General features: G+C 35.2%; 1 protein-coding gene across 7 annotated transcripts; it reads right to left on the bottom strand.

The window, feature by feature from the left end:
• Positions 1 to 2,153: 2,153 nt before the first annotated feature.
• Positions 2,154 to 7,354, bottom strand: LOC104888281 (hypothetical protein). 7 transcript variants are annotated; one of them, XM_057393524.1, is made up of 9 exons: positions 7,215 to 7,354; positions 6,233 to 6,321; positions 5,243 to 5,386; positions 5,024 to 5,129; positions 4,757 to 4,918; positions 4,315 to 4,453; positions 3,469 to 3,692; positions 2,521 to 2,610; positions 2,154 to 2,404 (listed from the first exon to the last, which is right to left on the bottom strand). In XM_057393524.1, the coding sequence occupies exons 2-9, from the start codon at positions 6,248 to 6,250 to the stop codon at positions 2,349 to 2,351; spliced, it is 939 nt and encodes a 312-aa protein (XP_057249507.1). In that variant the 5' UTR covers positions 6,251 to 6,321; positions 7,215 to 7,354; the 3' UTR covers positions 2,154 to 2,348. The 7 variants fall into 7 exon arrangements, with proteins under 7 accessions (XP_057249507.1, XP_010671496.1, XP_057249508.1 ...); XM_010673194.4 differs by having other exon boundaries at positions 5,243 to 5,389; XM_057393525.1 differs by having other exon boundaries at positions 7,189 to 7,344.
• Positions 7,355 to 16,697: the final 9,343 nt, after the last annotated feature.

Consider the following 16,697-nt stretch of genomic DNA (forward strand, 5'->3'; position numbering starts at 1 on the left):
CATGTTTTAAGTGTCCACATTATTATATTTGTATCTTTTAATGTTGAGTTTTCCTTAATATTTTAATGGAAATGGAAAAAAATGCATATCAAGTTCGGAAACAATACCAGTCCGGGACAACGTCCGGACCCAAATACTAGCTATTAAATAAAAGGTAATGTTCCAAAACTTCAGTTTCTTTTTCCCTTCATGCCTTCTTAAGCAGCAAATCGATCTTTAAAACGGACCATATAATTTCCTTAGGAATTGGAGAGGATCTCGTCAATATATTTTGTAATTTATACTCTTTCCTAAACCTAATAAAACTAGCATTTTTTGCATGCTATGCGTGGGTGTCATATTAACATTTTTTTCTTAATTAATTATTCATCAGTGTTACAAAAAAGATTAAATACAAACAGACATTTATAATTAATTTTAAATTTTTTAATATGTCTTTCTTAAATCAATATCTCAGTGGTTTTTTAGTTATTTGTTCATCTTTATTCGAATATTGTACTGAGAGAAGGAAATATAAAGCGGAAGAAATCTTGTACTCAAATAAAGTGGAAGAATTTGTATATCGAGTTCAATCGTTGAATATTATTAAATTGGAACACATTAATTTATACAATAGAGATTACCGAATAAGAATCAACATATAGGTTTTAATATATTCTTAATATAATTATTTATATGAAATTCAAGTTTTTATTTTTTCTTCTGACTATCAATCAAGTTATAATGTCAATTTAATTTTTTATTAGATTTTTTCACACATACGGTATGTAAGAAGAAAAAATCAATCTCCTTAGTTTAATATTTAATTGAAATCTCACATTCAATTCTATATTAACTTGTTCAATATTTATGACAAATAGGAAAAAAGATAATTTAATATATATGACATTGAATTGATTAAGGGTATATCAAACTTTTTATGAGGAAACACCATCTTCCTATCCCTTATTCATTTATATAATAGAGACAGTTATCCTCCACATGTGGACGTAGCTAACACATTGTTAGTAAACCACGTAAATACGTTGTGTCAATTATTCATTAATTTTTGATTCGTTAAGTGCATCTGTCACAACAAGTCTACTAAATTTTTGATTATATCTTTCTATTTCTTTTTTAAAACAAATGCCTTTTTGGTTCACTAGAAGGTTGAAACCTTTTTCCTTGTTTCTTTTTTCTATTTGACATCCATTGCCTTAGTTATCTTAAGACTAACCATTGATTTGTTTTTTTTATGTCCAACTCTTAGATTTTAACCATTGATATCTATCATACATTTTCAAAACCGCTCTATTCATTTTCAAATATATACAATAATTTAGCTATATGCACTTTTTATATACTTAGTTTGACCGTGTTAAAAATAAGTAGTGTTATAGAAGATGTTGATCTTTATGTATAAATATTTAAGTATCAACTCATGTGATGCATCAAAAGTCAAAACCTGTATATTTGCTAATTAGTTTGGTTGTATGGGTCATTTAGAAGTCTTAGAGAATGACCCAACTCCCAAGCCTTCCTCCCATGTTGTAGAATGACCTTAATTGGATGAGAAAGATGAAGACCTAGAGGAATTACTTAAAAATTTTGATGGCCCAAATGAAACAAGGAACCAAGAACCACAAGTCCACAACTACTAATTCATCCGCTAATATATTTCCAAAATGTTGAAAACTAAGTGATAGAGGTTTTTGTAAAATCTTCTAAGATGTTAATCGGTAAAAGAATTGGAGTTGTTTGAATGTATAGATTCGAAGACACAAGATACTCCTCTCAAAAGATTACAAAAATTGAGAACGTTGAGTTTAGTAGGGAACTTTATACAGGTTGTTCAACAACTCGAGAATTGAACTCTAGGATTAAAGACATTGATATGGTGGACGCAGTTATTAGTGTTACTTCGACCGAGTTAATAGTTTTCAAACGAGTGCTTTCTTAATTATATAGTAAAAGTATAGTGAAAGACAATTATTTCATCGAAGAATAAATTTCACTTAAAAGCTGCTTTTCGGATTCTGCGATCTATCAAAACCTCGCTTGTGTTTCACTATTTCACAACCACAAATAACGCCGTTGATCAATGCACATACCAGGCCTCAAAGCAAAAGCCATGTACAAGTAAGCAATCAAGGACACAATTCGGCGAGACCATGTCAAAGAATGAGAGCATCGCTTCGCTTCATATATCATGCATCTAAACACTTATTTGTTCAACAGGCTCATCAACAACAGCAAAAAAAAAAAAGTTCACATTTCTGGTGCCATTATCTCACACATTTTAACAGTCCTATAAAGTGCTCCATCAGGATGTCAGTCAGAAAAACCATTTCCCCGGCTATGATTTCTCGTCAGCAATTTGGATTCTGGGGATTTTCATAGGGGGCATCTGCAATTAAGTAGTCAGCTGAAACAAACAGAACAATTCCAAGCATTACTTATAGTAAACACACAAACAATTAATTTTCTTACATCAATGGAACAGATGAAAAAAAAGAGAGAAAGAAATAGGCAGTTCGGTACCTATGTCACATTCATTAAGAGCACCAACCAAGATACCTACTGCGTTAGCATGTGGAAAAGGGGAACTTTGGTACCCTAGTGCAGCAAGATCTGTGACCATGAAACGACGATATGATTAGATTGCAAACTAGAAAAGACTTATTGGATAGGACTGGGAAGTTAGTTAAAGATAACGCACTTCACATTTCATAATCTTTTCAGCTCGCAGATGCACCGTAACAATATTTGCCAAATATTCCCAAGATAAATCAACATAAATTTCATTTCCAATGATACTTGACATGCTACCTTTGATTAATGGAAGAAAGTTGACTCATGTAAACTCATGGACAGGACAAGTGAAATTACTGAGATAACGGCTAAAACCTTGTTAGTTTTCCTGCCCAACTCTCAGAGAATGTGGTTTCAGAAAGCATAAAAGGCATGCAGATACCATATATAACCCCCATGAATTACTGAAAGAAAGTTCATGGTGAACAAAAGAGGCACCAAATCCTTCATTCTTCGTTAACAATATGTTTGGGCAAAAGCATTTGGAGGAAGCGGAGAGAGAGGAATCTATATGGTTCCCTTGTTTGAATAAGGAAATTAATATAGGAGTGGTGGCAAGGAAATTGGAGGGATCCATTTCCTTCCACGTTTAATAGACCTAAACTTGAATATTGGAAAGATATGAAAGTAACATGCAAGCCCAGTCATTCACTCCCCTCCTCCACTAATCAAACATCAGCAAGTAGTAGGAAGAAGAATTTGAAATAGTTCAATTGGCAGCTTGAAGGAAATGTTGCCTGACACGCCCAAAAGGACAAAATGCGTTTTAGTAGTGAAATTGGCAACTAAATGTGTAACAGAAGGACAATACCAATCAAAGAAGAATATGAGATACAAATACAACCAAATATACAAATGAGAAGGCACAAAAAGAAGTAAGATAGAATGGTAGATCACCTTCATTATTGATCAAGTTGGTTGTTAGATTATATTGTGAACTCAGATTGTCAGAAAAATTTGCACAGCCACCATCCAGATATTGGAACCCTTCTACACTGTGCATATTAGACGGAACAGCTGCATCAAACGTCATCAGTTGAACACTCCCGATCTCATCCGGTTCAAACATATATTGTTCATAGGATTCTCTAGCCATCTCCTGATTGCCACTAGGAGCATCTCTGCTCAAAATTTACCCATTAGCAAAAGAAAAAAAGTGCAAAGGTCATGCCTTTTAAACAACCAAACAAAAGAAAACTACCACATGCTAGGTAAACACAACTAGCTTTTCTTATATAATATTAAGACAAAACCTAGAAACATAAGCAAAAGGAAATACTTCCTCGATTCATAAGTTTAAGTTATTCAAATTATTATTTTGTTTAGAAATACATGTCTTTTTATGAGCCAATGAAGCATCTAAAGTGCTTTATCCATTTTTTCCATACCCTCTCCTTTAATCGCCATATATGAATGGAACTTCTAATGGAAGTAGTTAATTTAGTCAATTCATTTTGTTTATTGTTTCTAGATTTAGAAGTCTTTAATTGTTCTGCCAAAACCTCCATTGACTTGTAAAAAGAAACAAAATGAAGGCAATAAACATTTATGTGCCTCTAGAAAACTCGTGGCATCATCCTGATGTAAATGTAGCTAGAAAATAACTATCAGTATAATCAAGAAGAGAATAATGGGTATATTACCAGCACCCAACAATACGTATAGGAATCCAGTCTATTTAGAGGATACAATTCTAAGCACAAAATTTGATCAAAGAAATGGGTTATAACTTTGTTGTCTTACCCCTTCTGTTGAATAGGATAGATGTTACCCGCTGCAGGGACTCCATTTACCACATCATAAGAAGGGTCATAGTGCACTGGTTCCACATATGTGGTTGGAAGAAAAGGCTGCTGAGTATGATATCCAACAGCTGAGTTTACTGTCATGGAACAATAGGAGAAACCAGTAAAAACTCCAGTAGAGTCAATTATCATCATGATGAATGACTTTTAGTAAAACAGTCAGAAGAATTCATTTCCCATGTTTTACCTCTTGTTAGCAACTTTAGGATTCAATTCCCGCTTATTCTTTTTTTGGGGAGGGGGAGGGGGAGGGGTTGTTTTGCAGGGATTAAAGTCCATCATAACTAACTGTAATATAATTCTTCATGTGTCATCACTTTGAGCTCCTTTTATAGTTATACATCAAGAAATATAAGGTCCCTGCATGTATAGGTATTTACCAGGCATGTTACTGATACCATTGTAAGAAGGCTGTGAATCATGTGTCAAATTGTACTGCTTCTCCAATAGTTTATTGAATAATATAATCTGCTCCTGTAACTTTAGTCTTACATTGTAGGCACTGAAAAATTTGGGATTATCTTCTTCCAACCTCTGCCACACTTTAAAATAAAAGAATAGAGTAAGAGTTTATATAGCACATCAGTAGAATAGGTAAAGAACATATCCAAACTATAATAAAATGAGCATCAGGTGAACATTCTTACCAAGAGTTATCACATGTGGGTTGATTCCTTTACCAGTAACAAGCTTGGCCATCACTTCCTCTCTAGTCATGTGCAATAGCAGACACTTTTCAATCAGAATCCGGACCTAAAATACATCCATAGGAGGAAATGGAATAAAAATAAAGATAGTACATAAAGAATGACTAGGGAAGTGGCAATATATCAAATCTATAAGATAGAAGCAGAAGCAATCCTCACATGTTCAATATCTTCTTGTGAGACTTTCTTGTAAACATGAACCCAGAAGGATAAACCTGAGCCGGCTTGAGCCTTGGATGCGTTGCATCCATGCTCACCATCACGGTTGTCCAATAATTCAGTTGGTTGTCTCTCCGATTTCACCTTCTGTCAAACCTTAAGTAGTCAGCGAGTGTAGCTAAATTCTATAATTTGTCTACCATATACATATAAAAAAAAACTCCAAGTTCATAGGAAACATAGATACATGTGAAATCGATTGATCCAGCAAGGAAGCAACTATGTTAACCATAAGTCCATAACCTTGACAAAGATCAACTCAAACTAATCCTATTGACCTATTTACTCGTGCTTCTGCAAGTAGTCACCAATTATAGCTAAATTCTTTAGTTTGTCTACCATATACATATCTCTATTATATAAGGGAAGAGAGGGGGGACACCAAAAATTATAAACCCCATTATACCCTCAACTAACAAAACAAAAATGCACTCCTCTTTTGCCATTATACCCTCAACTAACAAAACAAAAATGCACTCCTCTTTTGCCATTATACCTCAATTAACAAAAACATTTATAACATTTCTAATTTATTGATCTGAAAAAACAAAGAAAATACAATGAACTTTGTGAAAAAAAAATTCATAGATGTTATTACATAATCGAATTTTCTATTTATTTTCACACGCATGGCGTGCATATAAGCCTAGTCAATAAAATGCCAAGTTCATAGGAACCATAGATACATGTGAAAGTATGCTCCAGCAAAGCAGCAACTATGTTAACCATAACCTTCACAAATATCAACTCTAACTAATCCTATTTACTCGTGCTCTTGGAAAAACTCAACTTTAGCATTCATCTTTCTACAAAAATTCGATAAATCTCCATCATTTTCACCAAATTCCAAATTCTTAGCATCTCAAAAGACTACATCATCAACTAAATCATATTTAAAAGCAGGGAGAGAATAAAACCATAGTAAGCTACCTTAAACTTATACTTCATCTTCTTCACAGCATACAAACTGCCTTCAAATTTTTTTCCTGAAGTCTTTCGCACCCACCAAATCCAATCAACTTCAAAGAAAATACAAAGTTTGTCAATTCAAAATTCTGAAAGAAGCCAACTTCAACACATTAGACAGAATTAAAACAATCTTTACAGTTTGAATTAGCTAAATATTTTAAACACCCACATACCATCAACCAACAGTCAGTGCACTCAATGTATTTTTGGCATTAGAATGTGCCCAAACATTCTAAAACACAACAGAAAATAGCTGTGATTTAATGAAACACATTACTATGTATAACCAAGTAATAGTTTATGCATTAATCATTATTCACCAATTTCTATCATTAATTTACATTCTATATTACATCCTCCAATAATAATAAGTTCAAACCAAGAAAAAAGGTAGGATCTTTTTCAATTGTGCCAAAAATTGAAAAAAAAGAAAAAGAAAAGATGAATTACCAAGACAAAAACCCAATTCATATTAAGAGCAGTTGATTAAAACTCCAAAAGATTTGGAAAAATAGAGAAAATAAAAGACAACATATTCATATTAAAAGGAAAAAATTCATTCAAGAACAAATTTAAAATAATAGAGAACTAACCACAAAATTAGATAATTCGGCACACTCAAGTGGGACGAGAGACCAAGGAAAAGTAAAAACTTTAATGGAAATTGATCGACGTAACTCCGTGTGTTCGGAGTGATTTTATTGATCAAAATATATAGGGTTACCATAATCCGAGTTCTAACCGAGTTAGAAAATGATATAAACTATAAAATATATTCGAATACAGTCCGATAATATTATCCTAATAATATTCTCTATCAATCTAACATAAATAATTGGGCACACAATTAGAGTGTAGAGTAAAACTAAGAGTGTGAAATTATTAAAAACAAGAAGGTTGAGATTAAAGAGTCATACTGTTGAGTGTGGAAAGCTATGAATACCTCGAAACTATAAATTGGCAAATTGGAAACGTCCCTCTCAACGTAGAACACAAAGGGATGAATTGAAGGGAGGATATAGCGTGGAAAATCCAGAGAAAAAAAAAAACACAGAATACCGAAACGTAGGTTTAATATAATTATTCTGCGCGGTTTCATATTAAGAGTTTTAATGTTTGGGTCAATGGTTGTTGGGCCACGAATAACGAACTTCAGCCTATCCTCGAGTCTCGAAAATTGATCGCTTCTCATTTACTACTCCCTCCGTCCCATAATATAGTGCTTCATTTCTATTTTGGGTGTCCCAAAATATAGTGCTTGGTTCTATATTTAATTCCATAATTTTTTGTGATTTGCCTAGAAAAATCGTGTCATCATTATTTGTTTGCTTATTGAAAATAGTTTTTTTGCTTTGTTTATTCAACCCAAGGATTGCATTTAATGCTCTTTCACCAATTATTCTTCATTCTCTCTCCAAAGATCACCTTTTTCCACACAATATTTATTTTAATAATAAAAAGTTTTTACTTTCCTCTTAGATTCTATTTACCTTAATTCCCGTGAAAAAATGGAATCAAGCACTATATTATGGGACGGAGGGAGTATTATTTTTCCTTCTCTACCCAACTTTATTTTTTTGAGCTGGCAAAATATTACTCAATCTGCTAACCCGACCCGAACCCAACCCATTAATAATGGATTTGGTTAAAAATTTGAACCCGTTTAATTAAATGAGTCAACCTGATTCAACCCGTTTAATTAAATGGATTGGGTCAGGTTGAAAATTCCAACCTGATTTTGACCCACCTAACCCATTTATGAAAATATAAGCTAAAAAAATCCCTAAAAAAATTTGGAGTCCTCTACTGCTCTTGCTTATTAAGGGTATGTTCTCTTCGGCATAAAACATCTGAACTGATCTGATCTGATCTAAACTGAATTGAACTTAACTGAACTGAACTGAAATGAATAGTGATATGTGAGAGTAAAAGTATTGTCAAGAGCTGAACTGAACTGAACTGGTCTGAACTGATCTGAACTGAATTGAACCGAACTGAAAATAAGCTGGGGAGAACAGACCCTAAGACTTAGTCATTACATTTAAGGATTTTTTTTTTGGCAACACATTTAAGGTTGAACAATTGCTTACGAAGTTTTAATGATGTTAATTTTGAACATTTGTGTTGATTTTGAACAATATTATCATATGGTTATGTAATGACTTAATTTTAATTTGCTGCCTACTGTTATTCCAAATAAATTATGTTGTTTTTATTTTTTATTTCTAGTAAAAACACGAAAAAAAATTAAACGAATCGACCTGAAGGTTGACCCGTTTATCATAAGGTTGGGTTGGGTTGTAAATTTCAATCCGTTTAAGTTAACCGGTCAGGTTGGGTCAAGGTTTCTCAACCCGCCAACCCGTCAACCCAACCTGATCTTGACCCAACCCGACCTTTTGACAGCCCTAATTTTTTAGTTCTGTTTTAATTTTAAGTTTTGTAGAGTATTTACTTCTATTTATTTTTTTTTGGAAAAAATTAACACAAATAACCTCAACTTTTACTCATCTTATAATAATCTCAGTTTTTTTTATCATTTTAGAAACACACAAGTTCAAGTTTTATTTTAACAAAATACTCCGTGTGAAGTCAACAATTTCCTATATATAATATACTTTAAAAAAATTCCAAACCATCCCAAAACATGAAAACATAAAGTTGGATTATTCACATCAATTTTTTCTTTCTTAATTATTTTTATATACCAAACTAATCCCTGACCATGATTCTACATATCACTTTTAAACTTATTGTCTTTCAATTTTCAATTTGCAAAGAGTTAATACCTAGCGTTAAATTTATATTTCTTCCAAAAAAAAAAGAGAATTTAGTTATCCGTTTGTACATCTATATTTTTTAAAAGCTTCGATAAGTGTTATATAATTGTTAATGCATAGAGAAATTGTCAATGCATAGATAAATTTAAATTTATATATCTCACTTTTTTTTAAAGTAATTTGAACCCACGTGAATCAAATCGTGAATCCGCCACTGAAAGGAATTAATGATAAAAATATTTATGCCCTAAATTGGTTAAAGAATCGATGATTGATTTTGTATAATTAAACAACCTAAGTTATTTAAGGAGAACATAATTATGTCGCTTCTTGCTTTATAAGTTTAGCCCGCCAAATTTTTGTCAAAGGAGAAAAGACTAGGGTGTTACAACTTACCAGGGATAAAATTTGATTTATACTAGAGGTGATCATGGCCGAGTCGGATCGGGCTTTTAAAAATGTCCATTAATCGAGTCGGGCCAAATTTTCTACCCAAAACCCGCTATTTCAGGTCACAAAATAGACTAAAATATACTTTTTGGCTTGGTCCAAAGCAAAAAAAACTGGTCGTGCCTGATCGCGGGTAAAAAAAAAAACTGCCCAAACCCGCCCAAAAATCGGGTTGGGTCAGGCCCGCGGGTCGGGCTGAAGTTAATCAACCCTAGTTTATACAATAAGTTGTTTATAGCTACTCCCTCCGTTTCTTTTTAATTTACTCACTTCACTTTGGGAGAGAATCGAGGAGGAAATATAAAAGTATGAGAGAGAAACTTAAAAGGTGAAGAGAGAAACAAAAGAGTGTGTTGAAATATTACTCCCTCCGTCTTTTTTTATTTGCTACATTTTGCCATTTAGGGGTGTTTCAATTTATTTGCTACATTTGCAAATATTTCCATATATAGTACATAGGTCCCACACTTTATTTACAAATTTGCCATCACTCCCTTCTTGATTTTGTAAATGTTTCCATATATAATACATAGGTCCCACAATTTACCTATTTGCTTTTTTGTTAATTCCATTTATGTCAATGGTCCCCACTCTCTCCTTGGTCTTTGTGAAAAAGTGCTTGTAGCAAATAAAAAAAGACGGAGGGAGTAAAAAGTGAATGATATGGCCATATGGGTGGAAAAAGAGGAGAAAGTAGATTTGATATGTTACTAAAAATAGAAAAACAACCGTGTGTAGATTTAAAAGAAACGGAGAGAATATTTGTGAATAGAATTTGATGCGTAGTGGAATATTGGAGACCAACTCACCGAAAATAATTATCTTTTAGTGTTTAATTGGAAGTGGGCAATCTCCTGAATTGGCCTATATAGTTATGTCCCTGTCAAAAAAAATATATATGTATAGTTATGGCAATTTTTTTAAGGTGAGAAGGAGGTGTTCTAATCGGATCGAAATCTCGCTCAAGTCAGTCCAATCCCGGTTTGCAGGCAAGGCTCCTTGGGATAGGGAGAATTGTAATGGGAAATTCCCACTCTCAAAGTGTCTCTGGTTGAATTTGTCCCACAACCTCAAAGTTGTGAGATACAAACCAAATCACAAGATCAAATACTATTTTTTTTTTTTTTGAGGGGAAGACCAAGTACTACTTGGTGTATAGTTATGTCAATTAAGCTGAGTTTACAAGTCGAAATCTAATTATGTGGTGTATATTGATAACAAAAATCATATAAAGTGTTTTCTTGAAAAAAAAAGATATGTATGATTTTTTAAAAATTATGTCATATTTCCTCTTACTATTTTTCATTTGTCTTGGGACTGTGCCCCTCTATCTCACAAAAAAAAAGTCATATTTTTTTTCTTTGAGGAAATATTAAAAATAGGGTTTTTTCACTAGGTACTCTTGTGATTTTTCAAAATTCATGAGGTACCCCTGCTCTTTTTTTTTTAGGAAAAATTGACAAGAATAATCCAAACTATCACCGTTCCGCTCAAAATAATCCCAACTATGAGTTATTCTAGAATAATCCAAACTATTGGGAGTACTTTATCAAAATAATCCAAACTTTTAATTATCATATATATAATAGACCCAAAAGGGATCATTGAAGAGAAGAAAAATAAAAGTTTGGATTATTTTGGGAAGGTACCCCAAATAATTTGGATTATTCCAAAATAACCCAAAGTTGGGATTATTTTGAGCGGAACGGTCATAGTTAGGATTATTTATGTCAATTTCACGAAATGCCCTTAATGACTAACGGTGTTAAGTTTCCGTTAGTCATTAACCCTACTTAATCCTATAATCCTAATTAACTCTCTAACCCTAATCCTTAAGCCCTAATCTTAACACCCTAACACGGTAACACCTGACCCCAACCTTAACCACCAAACCACCACCTTCTCCCACCCCTCCCTCACCCATGCAGCCTCCCACCCCTCCCCCACCAACCCCCTCGAATTCCCCACCCCCACCCCCGTTGAATTCCCTTTTTCCTTTGTTGTTGTTCTTAATCTTTCTCCCTCTCCTCCTTCGTGGATTTAAAAAATTGATTTCATGGATTTCGAAAATTGTTTCAAAAATTATTTTCGAAAATTGATTGGGGAGGGTGAGAGGAGGTAAGGTGGTGGATGGTTTGGTGTCGTGATGTTGATGAGCGGCGCAGTGGTGGCGGTCTGGTGCGACGGGAGTGTGAGAGGAGGTGAGTTGGTGGGGTTTTGAGAAAATTGCCAGGGGAGGGGGGCTGCTTCCAGGGGAAGGGGCTGCTACCGGGGGTGGTTGGGGGTTGGGAAAATCGACGGGGGAAGGGTTGCTGTAGGGGGTGAGGGAGGGAGGGGGAGAGGAAGGGGAGATGGTGGTGGTGGTTGGGTGGTCAAAGTGTGGTGGTGGTGGAGTTAGGGATTGAAGTTATGGGGGTAGGGTAAGGTTAGAAGTTAGGATTAAGTTAGTTAATTAGGATTAGAGGTGTTAATTAACCGTAACGATTAACGAAAACTTGACACCGTTAGTCATTGCGGTATTTCGCACATTTTACCCCCAAAGTAAGGGTACCTGGTGCATTAAAAAAAAGAATGGTACCCCATGAATTTTGAAAAGGGATACCTGCCCTGGTGAAAAAACTGTGAAAAATAATATCATATTTCCTCCTTTTATTAGGGAATATTTCCCCCAGACTTTATTGGTTGCAACGTTTTGACTTTGACATTATTTGTACACTTACTTTGACGTTAATATTGATGACATATATATGATACAACCTTTAGCATGTAAAACACTATTTGATATATTTTAATATATATTTACAAGATTTCAACTTTTATAATATATATATTATATATATATATATATATATATATATATTATATATTATATATGTGTGTGTGTGTGTGTGTGTGTGTGTGTGTGTGTGTGTGTGTGTGTGTGTGTGTGTGTGTGTGTGTGTGTGTGTGTGTGTGTGTGTGTGTTAGAAAAAATACTTATCAAAGGGACGTGAAAACACTGTCCTTAAAGTATTATTTGCCCCCACTGAGATTGCACAAGGGAGATGACAAAGATACTTCCAGGATTAACCCTTAGAGAATGGAATTTTAATTGCAATTATCACAAACTCTCTTATAAACGTTTTTGTGGGATAGATTAGAAGGAAGAAGATGTCAGAAGATCTTTTTAAACTGTTCAGGCCATTTGTCTTATAAAGGCAAGAAAGGATGTGAAGGTAAACTCTTCACACCCTTGTAACCGACACTGAAAAATGAAAAGGTAGTGTAATTGCTAATAATTATAATTCCATTTGATCATTATAACTGATCAAAATAATTGAGCAATAAGTTAATACCAACAGTTAATATATAACGGAAGAGAATAATTATGAATTCATTATGACCAAAACTGATAAAAAAACAATCATATATTAACGGTAAGACTTTTCAATTTACGCATCGCGCACATGCTAAGTGCATTAGATATAAATAATAATCATGTATCAATGCCAGCACTATGTATAGACTTTGCGCCAATACAAACCCTTAGAATAATTCTTACTATATAAACTCATATAGCCCATTCTAAAATTATTTCCATGTTGGATTCCTTTTCATGGCAAAATAACGTTTACAAAGTATATTGGAATGCCCCGCTTGTATGGAGATGTTTTAATGCAGAAACAGCCACTAGGATATTAGTCACTCATATTCCTACCGAGGATTTGCGGGATAGATATGTATGGAGTGAATCCAAATTCGGTGTCCCTAGGGTCAAAGATATTTACGCATTTTATCTGATCAAAAAAGGGGAATTGAACATCTCTCAGGACAGTAAACAATTCTGGAACAAACTATGGGCATCTGATCTCATACCCAAATGGAAGTTCTTTATATGGCGGTTGCTGAATAAGGCTCTGGCTACTAATTCTAATCTCTTAAAAAGAAACGTCCCTATTAATGAGAATTGCTCATTGTGCAGGAAGCATAAGGAGAATGAAAGTCATTTGTTTAGAGACTGTAGCATTGCATCTCGTGTTTGGGCAAGCTCGACATTGGGAATAAGAATTCACCCCAACCCTGTTATACCTTTCGAAGAATGGATCAAGAATTTTCTCAAGCTATTCTGGAAGGAAGATGGCGTCAAGTCAATACGTGTAACAGATTTCATCGTCACACTTTGGGCTATATGGATTCATAGAAATAATGTTGTCTTCAGGAAAGAAGAGGTAAACCCAATAACTATTATGGACACGAAGCTAGTTTACCTTAAGGAAATCAATGAGGGCAACAGGATCAGGAGTAAAAACAGTTCATTCTCTCCCACAGAAAGTTCAAATTCAGCTAGGCAATTTGAATCTCAAGATAATCACTGTTACGACGAGTGCATAGTAATGGTGGATGGAGCCTGGAAGAGATATAAACAAAATCGACCAAGGGCGGGAATTGGATGGTTAGCCCTTCTAGGTAATAATAAAATTTTTGAAGGAAACGATGTGGTATTTTCTATATCACCACTTCAAACTGAAGCACATGCAATTCTTCGAGGGTTACGTGAAGCACTCTCTCATGGTGTTAATCGTGTCCGCATTTTCTCGGACAATAGAAATCTTGTCCAAGCTCTTCAGAAACGACACTATCCCTTTGAAGTTGCATCGATAGCTCATGATATCCAGGCTTTATGTAATAAATTTCTCTTTTGTAAAATCCATAAGGTAAATAGAAACGATCTGGCTCCTGCTCATGATTTAGCTATAGCAGCCAGACTAGGTAATTTAATGTAGTTTTTTGTTTGAGCTTATTGTCAAAAAAAAAAACGTTTACAAAGTATATAAACAAATACATGCTAACTTTAATTTGCCAATGTGGGATTCCAACAAATTATTCATTGCAACCTTTACAAAAATGTGAGTAACAATATAAACGAAACATGACACCATTAAACCTTCAATGTGGGTTAACACCCAAAGTTGGGTTCACACCCAGAATGAAGTATATAACAACAATATATAATTAGAGATATACATTAATGCATATTCATGCGGTAATGCTATTGTTTAGGCCCAAATGTAATGGAGATGCAGCTTCTAACATCTGCTCCTATGAGTCCTATCAATTATCATGCATGAAATGTAAGTACTACCTACATACATTATAGTTTGACTACATCTTTAACTTAGTTATACAATGTGGTGGAATTTTAGATTATATTGGTTTATTTCATTGCTACGTGCATGGTGCATAACTGCAACACGGCGTGTGTTCAAAGTTCAAACATACACTGATACAGTGATACTATCACAAGTTGTAGAAAAACGAAGTTTGACGAAAATCTCCAAACATAGAGGAAAAACAAAATTTTGTACGTTGGACCAGTAAGTTAAGTCACATGTAAGTTGACAAGTTTCTAATTTGTATTTTCGTGTTAAGGATGTCTTGACCTAGTGATTAAGATTGAGGTGTTGTGAATGATAGGTCACATGTTTGAATCTCCCTCTCCTTCTTTGTACTTTGTAATGCCTTCGTGGCTCATATGGATAATTTTTTTTTTTGTATTTTCGTCGATCAAGTGAGTTAGGGGTTCGATCGCAAAAGTTAGTTATACCATTAATGGAACTTGTTTTTCGATTAAGTATTATTAAAATATAAAACCTCTTCAAAAATAATGTTAAATTTGTCAACTATCAACAATATTATTTGCATGGACAATAAATAATTAATAAGAGCAAAACTGAGAACAAAAAGCCAACAGAGAGAAGCGAAACCCTAGGCGAAACCAAGAGCCTTTCCTCAACCGTCAAATCCTAGGGCTCGACGACCGCCTGAGACGCCTCCGCGCCCTCACGACGGTCGTTGAGCTTCCTCCCCCCCCCCCCCCCCCCCCTTCGGTTCCGCCTCGAAGATTCTAGATCTGGTCTCGTCGTTGCTCCTCCGTGGCTTCCCGTGTTTTTGTCGTCTTCGCCGCGGAGTTTCCCCCTCCCTTGTTCGTCGGTTAGTCCTCCCCAACCCCTGTTTCTTTTCTTTGGTTCGTTTCGTAGGTTACCACCTCCTCCCGTAGTTGAGTCGCGTCGGGCTTCCCCCTCCCCTTCCCGTAGTTGTTCGTCGGGCTTCCCCCTCCCCCTCCCCTGTTTTTCGTTGGTTTGGGCCTCCCCTCCCCTGTTTTCAGCTTGGTGTATTGGGCCTCCCCTCCCCCTCCCCTGGTTGTGCGTCGGTTTTCCCCTCCCCTGGTTGTGCGTCGGTTTTCCCCTCCCCCCCCCCCCCCCCTCCCCGGTTTTTCGCTAGTTGGGCATCCCCTTCCCCTCCCCTGTTCACGTTAGTCTTTCAAGTCTCCTTCCCCTTTTATTGGTCGAGTGTTCTTCTCCTCAACCGCCTGGTAGTGGCCATGTTAGCTATATCTCTGTTAGGTTTTTTATTAGTATGGGTGGTAAGTTGTGAAACAGTTGTAAGTTGTTTAGTTTGAGTTCGTAAGACTGGTAATAGTAGTTGGTTATGGCAATTAATAAACGTTTGTCAGTTGCATAAGAGATGGTGGTGTAATATTATAGTCGTAGAATATTTAGTTCTTTTGGACTCTTTGATGAAGGAACATGTGAATCGAAAGGATGAGAAGTGTGATCGTGGTCGAGGTGATGATCAGTATCTATGGTTTGGATATGTGTTTTCCGGTATTCAAAGCCGGAGGTGTTTTCGAGAGCTCACAATGTTTAGCTCTCATTTTAGCTTGGCAATGATCCTAATGGTTATTGCCGTGAAAAACTCAAATCTGCAGGCGACACCCCAGTTACATCTAGTGGATTTCAGCACGCCCCGTTTCTCTTATGTAAAGGAGAAACCTCAAACACTCTCGAAAGAGAGTCATGAGTCACCTAGGAATGTGACTCGTCATCTGATGAGCCAAGAATCCCAAGCGATGGATGCTCGTTGGGATTGCTCATTGTTCGTTGTCTGGATCGTGATCGACATTCGCTTCTCCTATCACTTCCATCAGTTATCAGATTTTTGTCTCCACCAGCACAATCATCGACTAATGACTTCTTACTCGATATGCAACTATCTGTTCATTTTATTTGCTTCTGTTTTTTAGGGCATGTACGAGCTACTAAAGCTCCTCTAGGTGTTTCTTTGTTTTATGTTTGCTTGTGCTAGAAATAGGTTGTACTTTGTTGTTTAATTAATGCAAGTTTTCCCGTTGTCAAAAAAAAAAAGACAATAAATAA

The sequence above is a fragment of the Beta vulgaris genome, chromosome 3 (assembly GCF_026745355.1).
Source record: "Beta vulgaris subsp. vulgaris cultivar EL10 chromosome 3, EL10.2, whole genome shotgun sequence".
Classification (NCBI taxonomy): domain Eukaryota; kingdom Viridiplantae; phylum Streptophyta; class Magnoliopsida; order Caryophyllales; family Amaranthaceae; genus Beta; species Beta vulgaris.